The sequence below is a fragment of the Numida meleagris genome, chromosome 1 (assembly GCF_002078875.1).
Source record: "Numida meleagris isolate 19003 breed g44 Domestic line chromosome 1, NumMel1.0, whole genome shotgun sequence".
NCBI lineage: Eukaryota > Metazoa > Chordata > Aves > Galliformes > Numididae > Numida > Numida meleagris.
Window position 1 is genome coordinate 143,208,546 of NC_034409.1, and position 24,075 is coordinate 143,232,620.

At 45.7% G+C, this 24,075-nt stretch overlaps 1 protein-coding gene across 2 annotated transcripts; it reads left to right on the top strand.

The window, feature by feature from the left end:
• OXGR1 (oxoglutarate receptor 1) lies at positions 9,064–17,562 on the top strand. Of its 2 annotated transcripts, XR_002444149.1 has the most exons (3): positions 9,064–9,917; positions 12,668–14,461; positions 17,504–17,562. XR_002444149.1 is itself a non-coding variant. In XM_021416484.1 (2 exons), exon 2 carries the CDS (start codon positions 12,683–12,685, stop codon positions 13,712–13,714), a length of 1,032 nt encoding a protein of 343 aa, XP_021272159.1. In that variant the 5' UTR covers positions 9,064–9,917; positions 12,668–12,682; the 3' UTR covers positions 13,715–17,368. The 2 variants fall into 2 exon arrangements, 1 of the variants encoding a protein (XP_021272159.1); XM_021416484.1 differs by lacking the exon at positions 17,504–17,562 and having other exon boundaries at positions 12,668–17,368.

Sequence of the window (24,075 nt, forward strand, 5' to 3'; positions counted from 1 at the left end):
ATGTTGTTGGTTCTTGTGCCTGCCAACACATCCGATTCCTGTGTGCACTCCTCAGTGCTGCACAGCTGCCAGTGGTGCTGATATCAGTTTCTATGGTAATTCTCACTAGTCTCTCAGCTTTTTCTAATGGAGCTGGGTTTTTGCTTCTCCTTCCAAAGCCAGCTTCACCTAGCACTGCCTCCCTGCAACAAAAAGAAGGGGTTTTGGAAAAGAGTCCAAATTTGTATGACTTAACAGACAAATACCACAGAAATCTCTCCACAGAAATCCTAGCAGAGGGAAGCCCACAGCTCACTGTGTTCTGGGATGCTCTCACTGCAAGTGCTTCCCTGCACAGAGCAGCCATCTAGCAAAGACTGCTGGAGAAACAACTCACTCTTGTCTCTTCTTCAGCAGCCGTTTCGCCAGGTAATGCAAAGCTGCCAGAATAAGCAGACAACAGGATGGCAAGAACCACAACTGTGGAGTGATTTTCTGCCTGTTTATGATCCACACTCTCTGAAGTTCTCTCAGCACCAGCACCTGGAGAAAATGAAAGTACAACACATTCATGAGTTAGTTCTGCACTGCTGATGGAATCACAGTGCCATGGACGAATGCAAGTAATTATATTATTCACTCTATTCCTGTCCCTCGTTCCCCTGTCTTAGCAGCAGAGGATGAGGATGATCTTACAGTCCTCCTGAGCAAGAGCCCGCTTGCAAGGGAGATGTTGAACAGCCACTACCTCCAGCTGTGTCTCAGGGAATGAATAGGTGTGCATTGCCCATGCCGTACTTCCAAGGACCCAAACCAGGATCCTGCTGGGAAGCTGACAGCCATCCTGTATGGCCAGCTCTGCCACTACAGGCAGAACAGCTCCCATTGTGTATTTGGATGCCCCTCTTCAGCTTTGAATGGCAGTGAATGCGCTTTGCACGCATTAAGAGCTCCCCAACGCTTGACAGTAGCTTCCTCTCAAGAAGGAAATGTTTGTTCCTTCTGCTAAACAGACATTGACAACATACCCCTGGGATGCTCCTGAGGCTCAAAACCAAGATCCATCTGAGAACGTGCCGAAGGAATCCTTGGTGCAACAGCTGTAAGTAAACACAGAGGAGGAACGTTTGCATTACATGTGGTGATACACTTCTTCATAAGCAACATCTGCAGAGGGGTCAGGCTGGTCTTCCGGGTGCAACCTGGCAGCTCTCAAATGAGATCTATATGCACTGTGTACTCACACGATTCCTCCAAGGTTCCAAATCAGGATCCCACTGCAAAGCTGCAGAGCCAGCACCTGTGGCCACATCCACAACCAAAAGCAGAAGATCACAGCTCCTCTCATACACTGCAGTTAAGCTCTTCAGCTTTGAATGGCAGCAGACGCTCTTACCGACACTATTCTCCCTCTCCCACCAACAAGTATGTGGCAAATGGGTACGAGGTGCCAAGAGAAGCACCGTATTGGCACAAAAAGAACCATGCACAGGTTTGCTGGGGGAAAGGACCCCCGGGAAGCTCTACACTCTGCCCCAAATGCTTCTGCCTTCATCATCAGCACTGGAGAGCTTTCAAGCCCAGCAACAGCAAAGAACATAGTAAGGTATGTTCCACAGGAAGACAAGGCTGAAAGTAAGTGCTGACACTGTGAAATGAACAAAGATGGACCGCTCACCCCTGGGGTAGCCTTGAGGCTGAAAATGGTGCAGACCTGATGTGTTGCATGCAGGCAGGTCTGTAAACAAACAGAGGAAAGTTTTCCTTTCTCCACATTGTGGCAGGCTTCTCTATAAGGGGGCTGCAGAACCTGGCAGGGGATCACATAGTGTTGTGAGAGCCACATGTAGGTCCAGATTCTGCCAGGTGAACAAAGGCCTGCATGACCCATGTCCAGGGACCGCATGCATCTCCGAGGAAAAACATACCGCAGTGACCCTCAAGATGCTCCATAATGGCTTCCATGAGATAAGCTGGACATGCATTGCCAACACAAACATTTGGAGTGGAGAACAAAGCAGAAAAGCTTTCAAGATATGTTGCAATATACCTCATCCTAAAGGATCTGCAGGGAGTGGAGAGGGACTGCGGGGTCCATGCACAGGATCCATACATGGGTCTAGATTCTTTCAAGCTGTGGGCAGAGACTTGGCAGCTCCCCAGATGCTGCCTGGAGGAAATATCCACCAGCGCTAAGGGAATCCTGCTTCACTTACTTACTGGGGAGCCTGCCACATCCCCTAAGCATCAAAAACTACATAAGGAGCATCTGAGGACAAAGGAGTGCATTTGCATTGCTCATGGAGCACAGTCTGCTGGCCAGAACATGGCTGACACCACCCCATCTCCTGCTCGGGTCACAGGGGAGCAGAGTCATGTAAAAGCCTGATTGTTTCCTTGGTGGACCTGTCATCTGAGGCCACTTTCCAGGCAGCCTTAAAGTTTTGTGGCCAGTGCTCCCTTCAGTGCCCAACCCTCCTGGACTCAGTGCTCCTCACAGGACATCCTGGGGTTGCCTGTGACAAGAGGCCAGTGGGAAGAGGAGAAGAAAGGGCAAGCAACAACTGGGGTGGCTGCCCCTCATGCTCATCCCTTGCTCCTCCTCACCAACAGACAGCAAGTGGTGTCTCCTGGGTACAACATGACATAATATGGGGCTGCTGAATGCCATCACGGGGCACACACGCTGTGACCTGGCAGAGCACCTCAGATGAGACAGGGAAGCCTTGCAGCCCAATGGCAAACCAAGGCACCTCTGCACCCTGGGACCACATTCGTGCGCCAATGGGAGTGTTTGGTGAGGTTGTTCTCTTCTACTGCCTGCCATGTCCCTGCAGGGCAGGATCACGCCTGCACACTACACTCGTGTCACAGAATCACAAAATGACACAATGACTTAGGTTGGAGGGGACCATTATAGATCATCTTGTTCCAACCCCCTGCCCCGGGCAGGGTTGCCAACCACTAGATTAGGCTGTCCAGGATCCCATCCAACCTGGCCTTTTAAAGAAAGAAAGAAAGAACAACAGAGAGAAAGAAAAGATACAGACCGTATAGCTGTATGGAGGTGATTGCTGTGGGACATCCAGGGCCCTTGGTCCACAATGCCTGACACTATTAAAGAAGGGCAGCATCACAACATGAACCAGCCTGACTTTGTGCCTGAACATCCTGTGCCATCAGCAATCTCCCTGCTGGGAAGGGACAGCCAGACTTTGTGACCACAACACTGGGACAGCAAAGGAGTGGATGTCCCAGATAATCAGGTAGGGCTAACTTGCCATCTTGCTAGTTCTTAAATAAACCCCAGTACTCTTCAGGCTATCACTCACTGTGACAGCTTGTTTCCAAATGATACTTTTCAGAAAAATAAAATTCCCAGACAGTGTAACTGGATGGATCCATGAGGTTTCCCTTAGTGTTAAGTGGACCCCTTGGTTTAATTAGACTTGTGCAGTTGCCAACAATCTATTTTCTCCTGATGGACTACTCTCTTCCTGCAGAATCTCTGGGGTGGATGTGACTTGCTGTTATGAAAGAAGCTGTGCACTGACTTCCTCTGGAGAAATTAAAGAGCTGCCAAACTGACATACATCCTTGTCACCATCTTCACTAGGATTATTAACAACACCACTAATTTGATTAGTCTTATGTTTTCAAAGATCTTTTAAAAAACAAGCATTTAATGCTTGACTGAGATCAACAAAAATCTCAGAGTACAGAGTGGGATTATGAAAGAAAGGAGTATGTACCAGACATGCAATGTGAAATGTCTTGCCTAAGCATCTCTCCCTCAAGTAATGTCCCTGTTGTGCAGTTCTCCCATTTTTGCCTCCTTCTTGAAACTGCATGTCCTCAGAAGACATTAACAACAAAGAAAACTGGTACCTCTTTCTGTAAACACCTTCTGGCCCTGTACGGTGAAACTGAGTTTCTAGGGATCCAGACACAACTGGAAGATTTGATATAGTTGATATGCCAAAACAGTGGACTTTTTTTTCTGATAAGAAAACTCCTGCTCTTACGTGCAAAGTCTTTAAAATGGTCACTATTTAAGGAAGCACAACTCCTGTAAGAAACCACCAGTTGAAACTCCAACAGATGACTACAAATTCTACACATCTCTAAAAAGTGATGTTTTCTTTGAGGTACACCAACATCTGTCACCTCTCTGAGAGCATCTGATATTTCTATTCGGGGAACGTGGTTCTTACTTACTAAGAAAAAGAGAAAAAGATTAAACAGCACATGTGCTCACATAGGTTGCCACTTTACAGGCATTTTACCCCTGTCTGGGCACCAGTCTGTTCTCCCAAGACAATCAAGAGGATTCTGAACAAGTTATTCAAAAACAAGTCAGGTGTAGCACCATACACAACTGTAGTACAAAGCTCTCTCTTTTACACTCTACAGACCTCAGTGCTTGAGGGATTACTGCAATGAGTTGCACAGCTGCTAGGTGAGTCCTTAGAGCTGCTGTGCAGAGAGGAGAGCAGAACTTGGCCTCACAGCCCAGGCTGGAGCCCTGCATTGCTAGATGCATCACAGATAGTGGGGCAGTATTGGTTTGCTCTTCGCATGTAAAGTGGATGTCCAAGAATTTCTCCTCCAGTATCTCCTTTCAGTATCTACATTTACTATTACGTTCTCACTGGTTTATGTTTCAAAATGGCAACATTTTGAGGAGATGGGTGGTTCTGTGCAACTCAGCAGTCCCCCAACATAAATTTCAAAGATTGTGCTCAAGGGTAATAATAATAATAACAACAAAAACAATAATAATAGAAGTGAATAAAAAAGGGGCGCAGAAATACACCTTTCTTTAGAAATTCAGGACAAGTCCTGAATACACCAGAAAACCACGTTTTTCCCAAAGTAGACAGCTTCTCACTTGAAAGTAAACTGTTCATTCATTAGCAGTTATGAGCAGCACTCAAAATTCTTTTTTCCCTCAAGCGCTTTCACCAAGGAGCCTTTCTTCCAGTGGAGAAACAGCTCTCTATACGTTAGGCAAGAGTGACATCTGCTGTTCGTCATGAAGGGCAGAGCTGGTGCACACTGACCTGGGTTTTAAGGACACGGATGCTCTGCTCATTTCTGCTCTCAAGTCTTCAGTTCACGTTGTCAACTGCAATGAGTGAGAGTCAGTATTATTATAATAAGTACCAGTAAATCACCCACACTTCAGATTGGTTGACAAAAATGAAACCTGGAGCTGTTAGTACCAAAGTCATAGAATTATTAAGATTGGAAAAGACTACTAAGATCATCTAGTCCAACCATCAGCCCACAAGTCCCCACCGTGCCCACTGACCATGTCCCTCAGTGCCACATCCACACAGTTCTTGAATACCTCCAGAAACAGTTGCTCCACCACTTCCCTGGGCAGCCTGTGCCAGCACCTCATCACTCTTCCTGTCAGGACAGAAGTCAGGATATTTATGAACAAAGCAACACTACTAACATTTAAAAATCAACAAATCAAGAAGACAGAAGCTCTCTGGAATTGGGGATGGGTAACCAGCCAGCCCAATCCTCCTCCATTTTGAGGAGGGGCCTACAAGGTGTGAGAATCTGGGCTGAGAAAGGTCAGGCCAAATACACAATTTGCACAGTGAGGCACTTTGATACTGAAAACAGATAACTTCTTGCCCTTCTGCATTTGTCCTTGTTTTGCCTCAGCTGGACCTCTGTAGCTAAAGAAAAGCAGCAGGGTTCATCCCTAACTGCTAAGAACAGGACATGTAATTAGCTCAACCTGCAAACCCATACAGGGAGGGGGAATGAGGAAATAACTTGCAATGAGCTGCAGAACGATCTGCCACCAACACCCACCCTTGACAAAGCACACCCTGAAAGATAAGAGGGACCCTCAGCAGCATGTAGCACAATAATGAAGGAGAGGGATTTCCTCCGTGCCATACCAGAGACAGCTTGAAAAAATATCAAAGTCTTGAACACTGATCTGAAAGCAGAGAATTAAAGTAAGAAGCATGAACTCCTAGTTCAGACACAGTCAGCCAGCCCTTAAGTGTGATATACACAACAACCCATCCTTGAGATATATATTCTACAGCAGTTGCCTAACTTATCAGAGCAGTACAATCTCACTGAACTTGAATAAAGAAAAAGTGCTACAAATAAAACCCAGCAAAGACTAATGTACCAATTACTCATCCTGCCGTGCAAGCTTCCACTGGCATTTCTGGCATTCTTCTTATTTATTTATTTCTTAGTTGGCTTATTTATTGCTTCACTCCAGCAAACAGCTACAATATGTGGGAAAGTTAGTTGGGAACAGGTGTACATCTTTGGAGTATACATGTCTGACTGCTATGCACAGGAAGGGTGTGCATCCATCCCGCTTGCCTCTGTTCGCATTTCTAGGTTCAGCAGGCACACTGCTCCTCCCTTGGGGACAAACACGTTGTACCAAGAGAATAACAGGGGCATTAGCATCACATTTTGGCAGTCTGGGCTTTCCACTGAGCACAGGAAGGAAGTACTCGGCGCAGGAAAGGGGAATGAATGGCAGGAAGAATGAGTGGTGTAGGTGCTGTAGCAGAAAAACTGCCATGCTGCTGAGCTCCTACAGGACAGCTGCAATCTGGGGACACTATGTCAAATGGGAGCCAAAGGAAAAGGAAAGTTATTCCCAAGGGAAAAACTGGGGGAGTGAATGAGCATTTATGAATGCATTATGTATTTGTAAATCACCTTGATGACACAATCAATGAACGTATTTCTGTGGAAGGCCCACAGAATGTCTCCACTGCAAGTATGAAAATTCTCTGCTGGAAGAGAAGACAGAGGGAACCAACCTGGGGCAATGGTTTCCTAGCACAGGACATCTATTTACAGTACTGTTGTTCCACTGTGGCAGTAGAGAGAAAGATTTTCTCCATTTCCAGGATTATCAAGAAGATAGGGATACAATGATCATCTCTCCTTTCCTCCGTCCCTGTGGGAGGATGCCCACAGTCATCACTTGATGCGCCGGTCACATAAAGAAGAAAAATTGATGTGATCAGTGGATGAAGGGACAGAGAGCCCCAAAGCAGGTAGGATTCCAACCACTGCAGGAGCACACTAGGGTTCAGTGGCATCAGGTGTGCACAAGACGCCATCTCTGATGCCCTTCAGCAGAATCCCGTGGGGTAGATGGGCAGAGCTGACTTGTGTGTGCACACTGGGGATTGACACTGACTTGTGTGTGCACACTGCACTGGATTTCTATGACTCTGATACCATTGGCTCTAACCACACTGCCCAAGATGCAGAAATGTGTGATGGAGTCTGGAGGACCTCGTGTTCTACCTAAAAAGGCTGATGGGAAGAAAGAGAGAATAGGTTGTAGAAGCTCAGGCATACAGTGGGATAACCTAAAGCTACAAACCTAATAAGAAAGAAATATGAAGGGTGATTGGATTATAATGTTTAAATACTTCAACAAAAACCATGCAGCCATTGCTAAACGGGTTTCTTCTTATAGCAGAGATAGGCATGAGGAAGGAGGAAGTCTGGAAGCAGAAGCCAGAGAGAGTCATACAAAAATCTAAGAACATGATTTCAGCTGTGGGCACAACTGACCTTCAGAATAGACTATCAAATGAATGAGAGCATTCTCCCCTTCTCTTCCAACCAGAATTGTCCTTTATTAAAAACAACAACAACAAATCAAGAAAACACACACTGCCAAACAACAGTTACTGGGAATTCTGAGCAAAATCTTTTACTGATGGGTATACAAGAATCAGATTAAGTTTTCTAGAATTTCTCCGAGCCTTTGAAACTTTTGAATCTCTCCCATGAAGCTGCATGATGGTATCATCTCATGCTGCTCTGCTGCCGTACCAGTGTTTCTGCAAAAGACTCTCAAGTGTTGATTTAAAATTTTCAAGAGTTGAAGAATCTACTGCTTTACTAAGGGGATTTGTTTCAGTAGCTAGCTGCTCCCACTAAGGAATACCTGTGCTTTGCTGTCTGGATAGGCACTACTCTTGCTGTACTGGTGCCAGGAGTCTCATCCCATGAGTGCAAGCATGGCTATCACCATTCCTGTTTAAATTTTCTCTCGAAAAAACTAACAAATTTGTTCCACACAAATTTGAACTAAAACACCCTTTGGAAAATAGCTTCCATGAGGTACAGTAATGAAATTACTACTCTGTAGTAGCTAGTCACATGGCAAAAAGTGGTTTCAATTCTTTTCGATAACAAAAAAAAAGAACAGCAGTCCATATCATTTCTCAGGGCCATGTTGACAATCATGTGGCCTCTGCTGAAATGCAGCACCCACCGCCTCACTCAGCTCACATCCACAGGTTGGTCTCCATAACTGCTCAGCTAGCGTCACTGAATGTCAATGGGCGCCATCTTTTCCATGTGGAGGAATTCAGCGACACACTTTCACTTCACATGCACTTCCAGGTCAGACACCATTCTGTCAGATTGCCCCTCTGCTGCCATCTGTCACACAGCAATGGAATATTGGAGGGAAGGCTCAACCTCTACTGCCATTCAAATGAGCAATACTGCCAGACCTGAAATCAAGCTCAGTGTTGGAAAACATTATTTTAAGCCTCAACTAAACATTTTCCTCTAAAGATAATAACTTTTCCACCTGTTTGCAAAAAAGCTTATGCTTTTGAAAATGTTTTTTTGTTGTTGTTGTTGTTTTCTTCATGGAGGAAAAAAAAAAGAAAAAAGAAAACAAGAAAAGGAGAAGAGAAACTTGAGACTAGAGCAATGATTGCTGCTTTGAAACAAGATAACAGACCACAATGGAGCACAGTTATCTCAAGAAATAAAACTACTGGAAAGGATGGGGGGAGAGATCAAGCAACATGTGTAAATACTGTTTCTGCAGGAAATCTCAGCAGTGCCATAGTCTCAGGTAGCATCACACCAGAAAGCAAAATCATCCCATAAAATCTTCAACTGCCCCCTCCCACGTAATTATTCTGGCACTTCTGGGCAAGCCCATGCTCCTTGCAGGTCAATGTGCAAGGGAGGTAAAACACTTGTCCCAGTACACCCAAAAAGGTGCCTATGCCCTTCCTCCCTCTCAGAAGAGAGAGACAGATGTGAGAGGGGGATAGAGAAGAGAGAGGTAGATATGGCACTGAGGGACATGGTTGGTGGGCATGGTGGTGATGGGTTGATGATTGGACTGGATGATCTTAGAGGTCTTTTCAAACCTTAATGATTCTATGATTATTTGACATCCTTCCAAGGCTCATTCATTCTTCTAATCTGCACAATCCCTGCTCATCTCAGAGCCAAGTTCTTCCCCACATGAGAGGCAGTGGTCCCACTGCTCCCAGTGTGGGCAGCAGAGGCACCCTTCTGGAAAGGCCAGGGCCTGGTCTTGCCTTCAGCATCCACCCAGCCCTCTGCAGGGCAGCTCCCTCCAGGTCATAGCCTGCTTCTTCTCCATAACAACCCTCATCTCCCACCTCCCCTGTGCTGGGACCATGGGAGCTGGTGATCCTTTGCTTGAACTCTGCTGTAGTGCTGCTTCTCTCTGCCCAGGCTGCCTCCCTCCAGGAGTCTGGAAGCAGCCAAAACATACTGCCTCAGCCAAACCAGACAGGTTACAGGCAGTCCTGACCCACGTTGTGATGGACTCTGGGCCAGTCCCCACATCCTGTGCAGGCGGCAGAGGCCAGGCAGGGGACAGCTGGCACAGGGACGTGGCAGCCAGTCTGCATGCCGGTGTGAGGGGCTGGGGCTGCCCATGCTGCCTTCACCTGGCAGAGAGCTGCAAACAGAGACAGAGCCTTTCCACGGCCTGCCTTCAGATGAGGGATTTGCTGCAGCTTCCCAGACCTCCCCATTGCACCAGCCTGTTGTATTTACAGGCAATTGCCAGTTGGAGCAGGATATTTAAGGGTCCAGCTATGAGGAGGAGAGGAGATTGTCCTGAGGACTTACAGGTAACATGTCTATTTTGCTTTAACATTGTAAACGCAGAGAAAGGGCAAAATGGGAAGAGATGAGGAAAGAGTTAAAGGGCGATGAAGGCATGGAACAAATTAACAACAAAACAAACTTCTCTGGAATGCATCCACTGCTGAGGTTAAATCCACATATTCCTACTGCATGGAGACTAAGGAAAGTCGGACTCATATCTTCATCCTTAAATATATCATTTGTGGTTCTTAGATCTGAGCCAGCAGAGGAGTCAGACGCTGTGAGCCAAATCCTGTTTAATTTATTCAGCAACACATCTGTGTGAAATATAGTCCAATTACGGGCATTAGGTTATTTTGCCACGGCTGCAGACATTTGGCTTTTATTTCCAGCAGGTTCTAATTAAATTATCACAATGCAGGAGCAGATACGTTTCCTTTATACGTGACTGCAATTAAAGACATGCAATCACAACATTTTTTAAAGTGACTCCAATCAATTGGTTACAGTAAAGAACACCGTGTAATGGAGCAGTGGCTCTGCTGCTAAGACTGAGAGAGGGTTTCTATTTCAATAATCTAGTTCCCTTTTATTTTGAGTTTTTCTCTTGGATAATTTATTTAAAGTTCATTATGTGTCTACAGCATATATCATTTGCCCTCAGCTCAGGCTGCAGAAGTCCCATTACGGCCAATTACTTAGTGTGATAAAATCTGCCACAGCACAAACTGTTGCTTAATTAGATTTAAGTTTTGTCTACATTCTATTTGTAATTCTGACTGTGCAATAATAAGGCCAACAGCAAAGACTTGCTGTCTGCTCTCTCTGGTCACAGTCAGCCTGTTATATTGGGTGTAATCTTAGGACAGGTCAGAAGTGAGACCACCCCAGACCCAGTGCTCTTCTTGCAGTGCTTGTCCCCACACCAGGTGTTCCCAGCTGGCTCAGGACTCAGACCCTACCCTGCAAGACACCTCACCCATAAGGAAGGGGGCCACTGGGAGAATGTGGTGGTCCTCATGGACTGCAGCAGCTGAGTGTTGCTGCTGCCACGTTTTTGGTGCTTGTAGGTATTTGCCCTACAGCCCCTATGGGTTTGCTCTGTGGTCCATGTGGATTTGCTGCAGCAACACTCTGGTAGGCAGGAAAAAATGCTGTTGACATAATGATAGTCCTAAAAAAACCATGAAGAAAGCGCAGGAAGCAGCACCCAGCCATGCCCTTCGGCTTGGTTAACAGGTGCACACTGTAAACACCACGCTGTGTTCAGGGCTGTCCTCCCAGTGCCAAGAGCATGCTGCTGTGGAGCGGGGCCTTCGCTGTTTGGCTGGTTAAACATTAGCCATATGGGTGGCCTTAAGTTGGTTTGGGTACAACAGTGTGGCTGCTTTTCTTCTGAGCAGCTGTCTTTCCACATCATCTTCTCTTTGCCCTTATCCATGTGCATCTCTCTGTATGGCATGAAATAGAAGTTCACAGACAGCACTGTTTTTTCTCAGGCGGTCCTGTCCTTCTTACACAGTATGGGATGCTAGCCTGGAAAGCACTACTGTGTATGTTGCTATATACCTGAATTCAACCCACTGATTTATCCACACACTAAGTGTTTCAAATACATTTGAACTGAATGTTCCACAAAGATTTGAATTTAAATCCTGGGTCTCTGTGAGATCCCAAAAGAGACTGAGGATGGGAGCCACATAAAGAAAATTTGAGGTGGAACAAGAAATGGAAGTGATGATTCAGTAGGATTCTCTTTAACAGACACAGACCACAATAATTTTAGGATGAGCACCACCCTGTAAGAGGTTGCCTACCTCAGGAAATAATTACACTTGAGATTTACTCAATTTTTCCCCCATCAAAATAGCTCTAAAAGAAAACTGGCATCCACGCAAGAGCTCCTACTGGGCGTGACATTGGCAGTTATTTCCTATGAGCTTCAAGTGGCCCCACATTTCCTACTGGAGATTCTATGCACTGGACAATCTTTAAGTCCCTTGAACCTTGGTCAAGTCCCAGAATGTATCTTGAGAATGGCTGCATTGCAAATTTGGCTGCATTTATACAAATGTTTCAGAAAACTCTGAAGACTATTGTCTAAGCAAAACACCATATAATTTTTTTTTAAGGAACAGGCATTTACATAGCAGCTAATGGAAAATCTAGAAATAGCCTGTTTCTTTGGAACATTAATCTTGTTAATGAACTAAAAAGAATAAATATTCGTGTATCAGTTATTTTCAAGAAGCAGGAATAAAAATGGTACTGAACTCCGGTGTTAAAAAGAAAATGCAAACATTTCAACATCTGCTCTGTTTTCCAGTTAATTAGCAATGATGTGAATAGCTTTTATGCAGCAGCAACATTCTGGACATTCCTCTCTGTGCCTTTGGTGGCACAACACAACCAGTCTGCCCATCTGCTGCACTTGAGCCCTGATGAGAGCAGAAGGTGAACTCTATGTACTGGGGGACACACGTTCATCCACCGTGGTGCTGGGAGTCCCTTACATTCTGCTTGTGGAGCCCCTTCCCTGAAAGTACATATGTGGGAATACAATTTTTTCTGTCTCTGTATAAATATGAATAAAAGGCCTACAGATCAGGATTGATTCTCACCAAAGCAGCAAGGCCTTTTCTTATTCAATAAAGGCTCTTTGACAGAGGCAGTAGTGGGAACTTGAAATAAGACCTGGCTATTCATTGTTTTTAACAGGCTAGTACAGGGTCTTATCTGTCAGAGAATACTAAGCATTTCTCTCTTCCTTAAGCATTAAGAAAGAAACATGGACACAACAAGTGATGACTTAGCCAACCCCACAACCTGGCAGGACAGTGGAGGTGATTTTCCCAACTGCACTGATGTAGAAGTCAGTCTGAAGACTTCGTACCTCCCTGTTATGTACAGCCTCATCTTCCTGGTGGGCTTCCCAGGAAACGTCATCGCAATCTGTGTTTACAGTTTCAAGATGAGGCCTTGGAGGAGCAGCACCATCATCATGCTGAACCTGGCGCTCACAGACCTGCTCTACCTCACCAGCCTTCCCTTTCTGATACACTACTATGCCAGTGGGGAGCACTGGATCTTTGGGGAATTCTTGTGCAAGTTCATTCGTTTTGGCTTCCACTTCAACTTGTACAGCAGCATCCTCTTCCTCACCTGCTTCAGCACCTTCCGCTACATGGTGATTGTTCACCCTATGAAGTTCTTCCATGTCCAAAGGAAGCGGTGGACAGCAGTGGCTTGCGCAGCCATTTGGGTGATCTCCCTGGCAGCTGTCAGTCCCATCAACGTCTTGATCTCCTCAAAAGAGGAGCAAAACAGATCCTTATGCCTTGACTTAACCAGCTCTGAAAACCTGGATGCTATCAGGTGGTATAACTGGCTGCTCACCAGCCTGGCCTTCTTCTTGCCCCTGGTGACAGTGACTCTGTGCTACGCGCTTATTATTTGTGCCTTGGCCACCGGACCCCAGACACAGGCTGCCCACAAACAGAAGGCTCGCAGACTTGCCATCGTCCTCTTGGTGGTCTTCTATGTGTGCTTCCTCCCCTTCCACCTTTTTCGGGTGGCTCGGGTTGAACTGCGGTTGTGTCCCATCAGCTGTCACGTTGAGAAGCAGATCCACACCGCCTATATCATCTCTCGGCCTCTAGCTGCACTCAACACCTGTGGTAACCTTCTGCTGTATGTCGTGATGGGAGGTAACTTCCAGCAGGCCATCCTCTCGCTCTCATGGTGCAAGTGGAGCAAATGCATCCAGCCACCTGGGAGCAGTAATTATGTGAGCAAGTCAGAAATCACCGCAAGGTTATAAAAGAGTCCCTTGAAGAAAATTCCAGCAAACCTGGGATCGCTTTGTTGCCACATAGGCAGGTGTATGGATATGCAGTGAGAACTGCAGCTGGATTCTCACTCTCTCTGCAGTTGAGTGCTCGTCCAAAAAGCCATCTCAGGAGCAGGCTTATACATACTTCTCTTAGCAACCAAATTAAGAAAAAATGGAATGAAGACAAAAGGTTGCAAACCTTCTTGAAGGTAGAATTTATCTTGCCCAATCAGACTGTTTCCAAAGACATTTGGGAAATGCCGTATTCTCTTGCTTCAGGCTTGGAGGTTGGCAACAGAAACACAGGGAGCTGGATTTGTACAAGAGAACAACTTCCACTGAGTTCAGTGCTGTCACTGGTGTAGTACTTTGTTAATTACAGCTGGAGTGAGATGCAGAGGATTGTCACAGTTGCTGAAACCTCTGAATTACATAAATTACATGCTTAGAAAGCATCTAGATGAATCAGGTATTTTCAAATTAGATGGGCCTGATGAACTTCAACACAGGCCACTGAAGAACTGGATCACAAAATCTCAGAGCTGTCCCAGGGAAAGATGAGAGAGAAGTATCAAAGGAAGAAAATGTGGTGAATACAAGGAAATACATAGAAGACGGTACATGTATTGAAAAAAGGGAGGAACAAGGAATTAAAAAAACAGTTTTGATAATATCCACCTCAGAAAAGTACTGGAACAAACGGTCAGATGATAAATCTACAAGGAATGAGTACAGGTGAGTACCTAGCACTTTATCAGTGTTTATTGGGTATGTACAATCCCATATTAATCTGATTTTCTACTGCAACACATTAGCAAGCCTGTATGTGGAAGAAAAGAAGCACATGTCATAAAGCTTGACTCCTGAAAGAATTTTGACTCTGAGATGATTCTTTTAAGTATAAGCTAAAGAAACTGTCTAGATGAAACCAGTAGCTACTGTAACTCCACTGGTTACAGAGCTGTGTTCAGAACAGCAATATTTATGATTTCCTGTCAAAGTAGAGGGAGCAGTGGGGATTTGATCGATCTGTCCTGGGTTTGGGGATAGCTGGTGTTTTCATTAACAAATAGGTTGATGAAATGAAGTCTGGTTATTATATCTGCAGATGACATAAAGCTGAGAGGACAAAATTACATAGACTAATTGCAACCACGTTCTGAAAAAGCATAGGGTGCTATTAGGCAGTGACAGGTGCAAAGTACTGCGTTTAAGTAGAAATAATGAACTGTACAAACACAAAAGGAAAAAAAAATGGGGAAGACGTGGTGAGTGGAGCATGGTAAGAGTATTCTCATGGGAATGACCAAAGGGGAAAGGGACTGGATGGAAAAATAGATGGTTTGAAAGTACCTCAAGGAGGGACATCAGGAAGGGCTTTCTCTTGTGGAGGTAATGAGGCACTGGAAAGGACAAGAAGAGCCCACGCCACTGGGTGTCTCCAGGAGCAGGTATCAAGGCATTTGGCAAGAGGGACCTGACTTCTGGAGATCCATTTAGGCCACTGAGCTCTGCAATTAGGTGTGCATTGCTGATGACATCAATGCCAGTGAAAGAAGTAGTACCTGGGGACATCCCTGGGGCTGGAGGCTGTCCCACCATCCTGTCACAGTTCTGTGGCACTTGGGGCATGTGGCAGGCCAGGAGCAGCCACCTGCTCCTTGACAATGGCTGGTAGCCACCATGGGTTAGTACCACTCCAAAGATATGTGGGAAATGCAAGATTCCCTTGTTTGGGGCTTTATGGTTGACTGCAGAACAGGCAGTGCCGTGCAAGTACTGCGTGTATGACATTATAATATTTTTACGTGCCTTGTGTTGCCACTAGATGGTGATCATTCATGCTCAAGCTGCTTGGTTTCACATATGCATGTTTGATCCACAGAACTTAAACAAACACACACGATGATTCACGTGAGAAGCTTTTTCTGACATCATAAATTCATTACATCTTAACTTTCCAGTGTAGAAAAAAAAACACAAACACACAGTATGTATTCTCTTCCTCTTCTATGTAAGTGAAAGCACAAGATGTGTCTCCTACTGCCTATACATACAGATCTGAAGCCTCTCAGTGGGTTAAAAATACCTTTTTTCCTCTCTCAGAGCAAGGACCATCATTACATTTTTAATTCATGTTCTCAGAAGCTCTTCTTTCTCAAGGCCAAGCTGAGCTTATCACTCATGAACAGAAGTACAGCCACACATACAACATAAAACGAAGGGACTAAAGGTAAAAAAGTGTGTAATGGAAGTGTTCAAGGCTTTCCATCTCTGTCAGCAGCAAGAGTGACAGTCTCACAGTTCCAGTGATTTGGAAAGGGGCTGCCTTTCCGCCTCCTCCTCCTCTTCCCTTAACTTAGCCACAGTTTGGTTGCCTTCTTCCTGTCTCACCTGCTTGCCCACTGTTTCTCTTCACTCAGTTTGGGCTGAACTACCTGTTTGCAAAGTGCTGAAGTCATGGAATCACAGAATCACAGAATATCCCAGGTTAGAAGGGACCACAATGATCATGGTATCCAACTCCTGACTCCACATAGGATTACCCACATTCAAACCCTATATCTGAGAGTGATGTCCAAATGCTCCATGAACTCAGGCATCTCAGTGCCATGACCACTGCCCTAGGCAGCCTGTTCTATGCTCAGCACCCTCTGGTGAAGAGTTTTCCAGATTTCCAACCTGAACCTCTCCTGTATTTAGGGAACGCTCCTCAGAGCCGTGGTTCACCGGTTGGACAATAGCCTCCACCAGAAGGGCTGTCATTTTTTCTGTTAGTGTGGCTGAATCTGAAGAGGGACAAAACCTCAGCCCTAGTGCAGGCATTTTTAAAGAATTCAAGGTCTGCTCAGGTGCCCTGTGGGACCGAGAGATCATTATCTCATGTGACTCATTCCTTCTGCTCACTGTGAAGGGTGAGATTCGATAGCTTCTATTTTTAGCAGCTGTCAGTTTACTGCTGAAACAAGGACAAGTGTTTCAATTGCAGTAAACAGGAGGCACTTTCTGAGCTCTGTATACAGTGTCGACAAAGCTACATAAATTACTATGATATTGCAGGCTGATTCACAAAGTAGTTATTCTCCAGTAACCAGGTTTCTGTTGGAAGTTTGTCTGCAAAGACAGTCGTGTCAACTCTAGTGCATGCCAGCCATCTACTCTCTGCCTGGGACTGTGTAGAGTCCAAAAAAGAAACTTTGCAAGGTAAACGGCGTTCACACCTCTTAGAGAAATGTCAGCTCTGATGATAGTAATGAAGAAATTGTGGAATTGCTGACTGCTTTCATAGACATGTCGAACCTTACTCTTCACAGTGACTTACATAGTGTCAGAGACTGCAGCAGTTATTTTTTACCACTACTTGTCAGGAAAGGCAATCAGCAATTTTTACCTTTTCTGCCAACATTGTGTGTTCCCCTTAGAAATGAAAGCAAAACTCAACTCTCACTCAAACTTCCCAGAAAAAATACTGACTGCAATGGCATAGAATCATAGGATCGTTTGAGTTGGAAGGGACTCTTAAAGGTAATCTAGTTCAACACCCCTGTAATAAAATCAGGTTGCTCAGAGCCCCCTCCAGGCCGACCTTGAATGTCTCCAGGGACGGGGCATCCACCACCTCTCTGGGCAACCTGTTCCAGTGCCTCACCACCCTCACTGTAAAAAACTTCTTCCTTATACCCAATCTAAATCTCTCCTCTTTTATTTTGAAATGATTCCCCTTGTCCTATCACAAGACAGACCCTGCTAAAGAGTCTGTCCCCTTCTTTCTTATAGCTCACCTTCAGATACTGAAAGGCTGCTCTCCCCGGACCCTTCTCTTCTCCAGGCTGAACAGCCCCAGCTCTCTCAACCCGTCCTTGTAGGAGAGATGCTCCATCCCTTGGATCATTTTTGAGGCCTTCCTCTGGATGCACTCCAGCAGGTCCGTGTCTCTCCTGTACTGAGGACTCCACATCTGGATGCAGTACTCCAGGTGAGGCCTCACCAGCACAGAGTAGATGGGCAGGATCACCTCCCTTGCCCTCCTGGCCATGCTGTTTTTGATGCAGCCCAGGATATGGTTGGCTCTGTGAGCTGCAAGGGCACATTGCTGGCTCATGTCCAGCTTGCCATCCCTCAGTGCTCAAGTCATTTTTGACAGGGTTGTGTTCTATCTTTATATCCCCCAGCTTGTACTGATAGCAGGGGTTGGTATGACCCATGTGCAAGACCTTGCACTTGGATTTGTTGAAGTTCATGAGATTCTCCTGTGCCCACTGTTTGAGCCTGTCTAGGTCTCTCTGAATGGGATCCCATCCCTCAGGAGTGTTGATCGCACCCCACAGCTTGGTGTCATCTGCAAACTTGCTGAGGGTGCACTTAATCCCGCTGTCAATGTCATTGATGAAGATGTTAAAGAGTGTCTGTTCTAGTACTGATCCCCAAGGGAAACCACTCATCATGTTCTGCACAACAACAAAAACAACAAGAAAGTATTGTCCTAATCTAGCTCCCTTTCAAGCAATTCCAGTGCTCTCAGTCTGACTAAAAGCCTATAAAGAGCCTAAACTGCATGTATAATGAAAATTGATAACCTGGTTAACATTTAGTAGAGTGAAAAGTTTGATGATAGTTGACTATTGAAGGTTCTGTGTTGGATCCTGATCTGAGACAAAGCCACAATTTCATCTGGGTGTAAAGGTGTGCGCAGTTGGGCTGCGGTGACATTAGCTGTGCAGTTTAACTCCTCAGCAGAGATCCACCACGTGAAGGAAGGGCAGTGCCACTCTCACCATGGAGTCATTTAGACCTTAGTCAGATGTTGTCATTTTGCTGGGAGGATAAACTTGGGATGACTGCTCCCCTCTGTCACTCTTCTGTCGTCTGCAAATGCAGGTTGAACGAACCTAAACTCTATAACAACAAACAAGGAATGAATACATTGATATTCAACTGCGACAAGCCCCAAAATGTATTCACCTTTCCCTGCCAGCACAAAAGGAGAAGAGATTTAAAAAAAAATGCTTATTCTGTTCCTTTACAGTTCCCTTATGTTTTGTGAAAGTGGAGGCATTAGCGGTGTCAGCTGATGCCACTTTAACATAAAAGCCACAGATTAAGTCCTGGGGAGAAAGAAGTGTGCCTGGAAGAAGCTGTATTTCAAGGCTTGCTTTCTGGCTTGTAACTGGAAGAGAACAGGGCTTTTAATTGATGTGTCTTGCATCCTTGGTACCTGGGCGCCTGTGCGCTGCAGTGGAGCACAGAACCAGTGAGATGATTTCTAACACAGGAGAGAAAATACATTCCTGCTTTGAGTCAGAGCTGTACTCTGGGACCCAGAGGGAGAAGGGGCAAAGGCGGTAAACACTGAGCTGAGTCTCTTTCCAAAACAAAATTTAAAACTCAAATGCTGACTTCTTAAAAACACACAGAGGGAACATGGTTTTTCTGGGTTGCTGCAGGAAAGTATAATGCAAAGTGCGTTTGATTCATCACCTCCAGAATCTTAAAAGGCATTTGATCTAAAGGGTATTTTAACTCCTAAGATCTCTCCTCAGTTCCTTTGCTCTCTGCAATAGATGATATCACTGATATCTAAACCAAGAGAGAGGTGGTTGCCTGGAAGCTACAGTCACAGTGACACTCTGCTCTTGTAAGGAAAACAGAGCTCTGAGGTGTTTTTCCATACTTCTTCTGTGATCAAATTATGTCATGGATTTACTTTAAGTTTGTAAAATAGCAACGGAATAAAGGTGAAGAAGGAAGAAAAGCAGCGTTGGGAGCAGACAGCCAATGCTGTACTGAATCCTAATAAAACAAGGTAGAAAGTACCAGCTCCCAGAGACACGTTTCCTCATATCTTTTCATTAAGCACAGCTGTGTTTCCAGCACGCTCCCTTGTCAGCAAGGTGAGCAAACTCGCTGTCAGGTTGCTCTGACCTTCCCTCTCCCTTTACCATCTGCTCCTCAGGAGCCATCAGCTCTTTAGGAGAAGTATTAGAAAATTTCTCTATGCCTTCTGCTAAAATTGTGGTTGTAGGTTGCCCTGACCAGCAGCTGGCAGACGCCCAGGGCACCTTCAAGACAATTCCCCTGCATCTGAGCCAGGCAGAAAGGAGATGGTTTGGCACAGAACAGAGGAGCATTAGGAGTGGATTCACCTCAGCCCTGAATGATCCCAGAGGGGCTATTTTCAACGGAATGAACCAGGCTTGTCCGATTGTTTATGGTCTCGGCAGTAATGAAGACGACCTAGCAGAAAGAGAGACACAAACGTACTGTTCAGCAACTCAAAGCAATACATCCCACTGAAAGCTCCCGTTTCCCTTCCCTTCATGAGGCTTTTTAGCAACAGGAAGTTATCTGAGCAGACAAGGCAGCAGCTCCTGCCCACAAGAGTGTTCTCACCTCTACCTGTCTGCGGGCAAGCTGCATGGAGATACTTGTACATCACCCCCACTTAACGGGTGATGGAACTGAGGCACAGTGGAGATAAGCGACTTGCCTCTGGTCACAAAGCAAATGAGCAGCAGGAAGAGATCGGTTCCCGGGCTTTTCAGAGTACACTGAAGGCTTAAGGCAAGGTTTTCAAGGGAATCTTTATTGCTCCGCAGTGGTGGGTCAGCCATGAAGGCCAAGTTAGAGCAGAGCTCAGCCTGCGTGCATTCCCAGCACAGCACTGCACCTGTGAAAGGAGCAACTTCCATCCCATAGCTTTCCCTCACAGAAGGTTTCGGGGACGAGATCCCTATCTCCATTCAGCTGCCACTGAGTGTGATTTCAGCCCAGAGCCAATAATCAGCTGTATTTGTCCCATTCACCCAGGGGCAAGATTACCTCTGCTCATTTTGCCATCACTGGGAGAGCACATGTGTTCAGGCAGCAGAACTGGTCCCAGGAACTGGGAATTGGTGCCCCAATTCACATCCTTCTGCTATGTTCTGCTTTCAGGTATGGGTGTCAGCACTTTCCTTGCTCTGGCAGAAGAGGAAATGGGGTTAAGATGCAGATTTTTCACACACCATCTAAATTTCCATTCTCATGAGCTCTCAGTATGATTAATAAAACAATATTTATTATAGTTAAGTCTGTAGCTGACAAACATCAATGGAAATCCTCTGTACCAGAACAAAATCCTAGCAAACATTTCTTCCATCCTTTCCCCTTAAATCCAGACTCGAAGGAACCGGAATGGGGCACTGTATTGTGCTAGAAGCGCCACAAAAAGCAATTACTGCAGCAGTTCCTGGCTATGCATTAGGGGCTTCGAGCTGTTGCTGTTCCCTGCAGGTACTATAATTCGAATTCCCAGTAGAGGGCAGACAAAACACTTCTAGAAAAGGGATCTCCTCGGATAAACCTTAAGTATGTGAGAAAGCAGCGTGTAATTTGGAATAGGAGGTCTGCGCTGGAGAAACGGGAGAGTGCAGAAAGAGGAACAAAATGATGTTTGTATCATCCACAAGTGCAAGGTGGGAGCGTTGGTTCAACTTTTTCCAGAGAAGCACAAGCTTGTTTATACTTTTAAATCGAGTACAGTGGCTACGTGGTAAATAATGTAAATTATCATAAACCAAGTACCTCTGGTCTTGTGCCTATGGATGTTGTCTCACAAGCAGTGATGGGGCCGTGTAAGTACAACGAACAGTGAGAAAAGTTTAACAGAGCGTTAGCTTAACCATTGCCCCAAAGGGGCAATGACTTCTTCACCCCTTTCTGACTGCCACATCCAGTGGTGGGTTTTGCTCTCCCTCTTAGCGCTGACCACTCTACAGCTGCAGGCAATAACAGCTTGTGTTCCCTCCTCACCCATTTTTCCACATCTGAAATGCAGACAGGTTACTCTGAACCTTGTTTCATGAGGGAAAAGTGTGGCTTTAGACACTACCGCATCGTTCCTTCCCTTCTTTCTCTCCCCAGAAGAGCAGATCCCCCTCCAGGTGAGCTTGCCTGAGGGAAAGGCGCTGGAACAGATCTCTCTCACCACCTATCCTGCTTCTCTGAAGCAGGCTTCCATGCTGATTCACTATAGCCCAGGCTCAGAAAAGGAGAATTAATCAGAGTTTATTTTCTGCTTCCTTCCCAGTGCAGAACCAGAAGCAGAACTCTTGGGGAGAGGCAGCAGGAAAACATCTCCTGCCCTGAAGGCCCTAGGGCTAGGACAACCCCCACCGCTGGGCTAATTCCTCTCAGTTTCCCAGCCTTAGAGTTGGAATTCACTGCACTCAGGAAGACAAGCACAGCAGTGTTCCCTACTGCAGGAGCTGTGGGTTTCAAAAGGCACGTGTCCTCTCTATTCTGGAAGGGTCACACCTGCTGACACAGCCTGGTGGGTGGCAGTGAATCTCCCACCATCTCCCTCCCGTCCAACGAGCTGATGAAATTGGTGGAGACATGACACCACAGGCAGTAGTCTCCACAGTTACCACATCAAAGGCTAAAGAGGAGGTGTGCCTGGAAATGAATTACATCGGCGGCCCTAATGAGCACGAGAGGAGCCCTTTGGGCAGCAGCATGTGTTTTCACCACACTGAGGCAAGGGAATACCTTGCAAAAAGATTTTCACAGCACATTATTGGGAGGGAAGGAAGAAGCATTAATCCTGAAATGCAGTCCTGACAAATGAGGTTAAATTATGTATTCTCTATCTGGCTCGTACTGTAATGTGTGAATGCTGGATACTGGCATTGGCTGAGGAGAGGTATGTGGAATTCAGCACAGGGCTGTATTTGATGTCTACCAGACTGTTCCAAGGGGTCAGATTTCTCTACCCAGAGGTTATCAATGCCTCTACCAACTGTCCTTGCCTCGGTAACTGTGAGAACTACTTCAAGTGATGTGGTTCTCATGCAAAAATCTTCATCGCTCCGAAGAAAAAGTTATCTTGTGCTAAAGAAAGACTGTTCTACACAAGTCTGTGGCAGTGGGTGGAAAGCAGCAAACCTCTCCTGCAGGGAATCAGCAAGGTGACTTTGGCAAGGACCAGATGGATCTCAGCACCTGTTCTCTCTCACCTCACTGTTGCCTCAGGGGAGCATTTGATGTTAAATTTTGTACAAAATTTCCTTGTCTTGCCTTAACTAAAGATACTTTAATACAGAGAGATGGTCTTTATTCTGGGCAGTCATATGTATTCCTATTTTAGGCCTCCTGGAGAAATTCAAGGCTGTTCCACTGATTTCACAAAGCACAAAACATGCATTGGCTTGAGCTGTGCAGTAGCTCCTACTTGTTGCTGGTGTTCTGTGGTGCATGAAAAGCATCATCTCAGGAGCACCCTAAACCTTTCTGCTCCTAGGCAGACAATGGAGGTTTTTGTACTCTTCTTCATAAGCTAGAGATACAAGAGGGTGAAAAGCCACACTAAGCAGCTTCTGAATCAAGTCTCCAAAGAAAGAATTAACTATATGACTGCTGAAACCCTCATTCTATCATGTCTAGAGCCATCTCTGGTAGACAGTTTATTGTCCCCAACCCTGGCATGCAGAGGCAACACGATATTTCACCGCCAGTGGTGAAGAGATCAGCAATTTGCTATCCAGGAGACTTCAGCTCAAATCAACTGCTGCCACGTTTGCGGTGAGGGTTATCTCTGCAAACCAACCATTGAGGGTGAGAGTTAGGAAAAATTGCCCAGCCCGAGATAAGAGAGAGCCATTTGCTCTCAGAATGAGGGCTGACTTCCCTGTATTAGTTTATCTGGGAAGAATTCATATATGCTGATGACAGCTAATGGAAAAATTTCCAACAGGGTACTTTTCCCCAAGAAAACGCCGAGTCAGGAGAATCAAAATGCTTCACGTGAATGTCTTCAATCTATCAAAAATGCTGGCAGAAACCAGGTAGCAGCATCCAGGATTCTCAGCTACCCAGACAGAGAAGCAGAATGGGGAATTGAATGGAGTACAAGTAGGATGGAAAGGGCTGCTGGCCTCATAAGCTGCTTGGTCTGGCATCATCCAGCTCCCATCCTGGGAGGGAGCATGTTTATCTCTGAAATGCTCTGGGAGGGGGCCACAAGAGACACAAAACCTGATATATTGCTGCTTCTCTCAGATTTCCCACAAAAGCTTGTGCTGCTGGAGCTATGGTTGAGCTGCTGCTCTGGACATAAATAACACTGTTGGAGGTTTCTAAGATAGAAGTGCAAGATCCAGCTCCAGGATGTTTAGCATCACAAAAATTTCCATCCAAGTCCAGATTATGCAGTGAGCTCACCCTTACTATATTCACTAGTGATTTAGGCAATGGAGTAGAAAGTATACCCTTTAAGCATGCAGATGACAAGATGACTGTAGGCATGCTTGAGGACAGCATTCGATTCAAAGCAATTTACAGAAATTGGGGAAATGATCTGAAAACACACG

Bases quoted from the DNA above. Each gene is read 5' to 3' on its own strand.
- OXGR1 (XM_021416484.1), top strand. From the start codon at position 12,683: ATGGACACAACAAGTGATGACTTAGCCAACCCCACAACCTGGCAGGAC.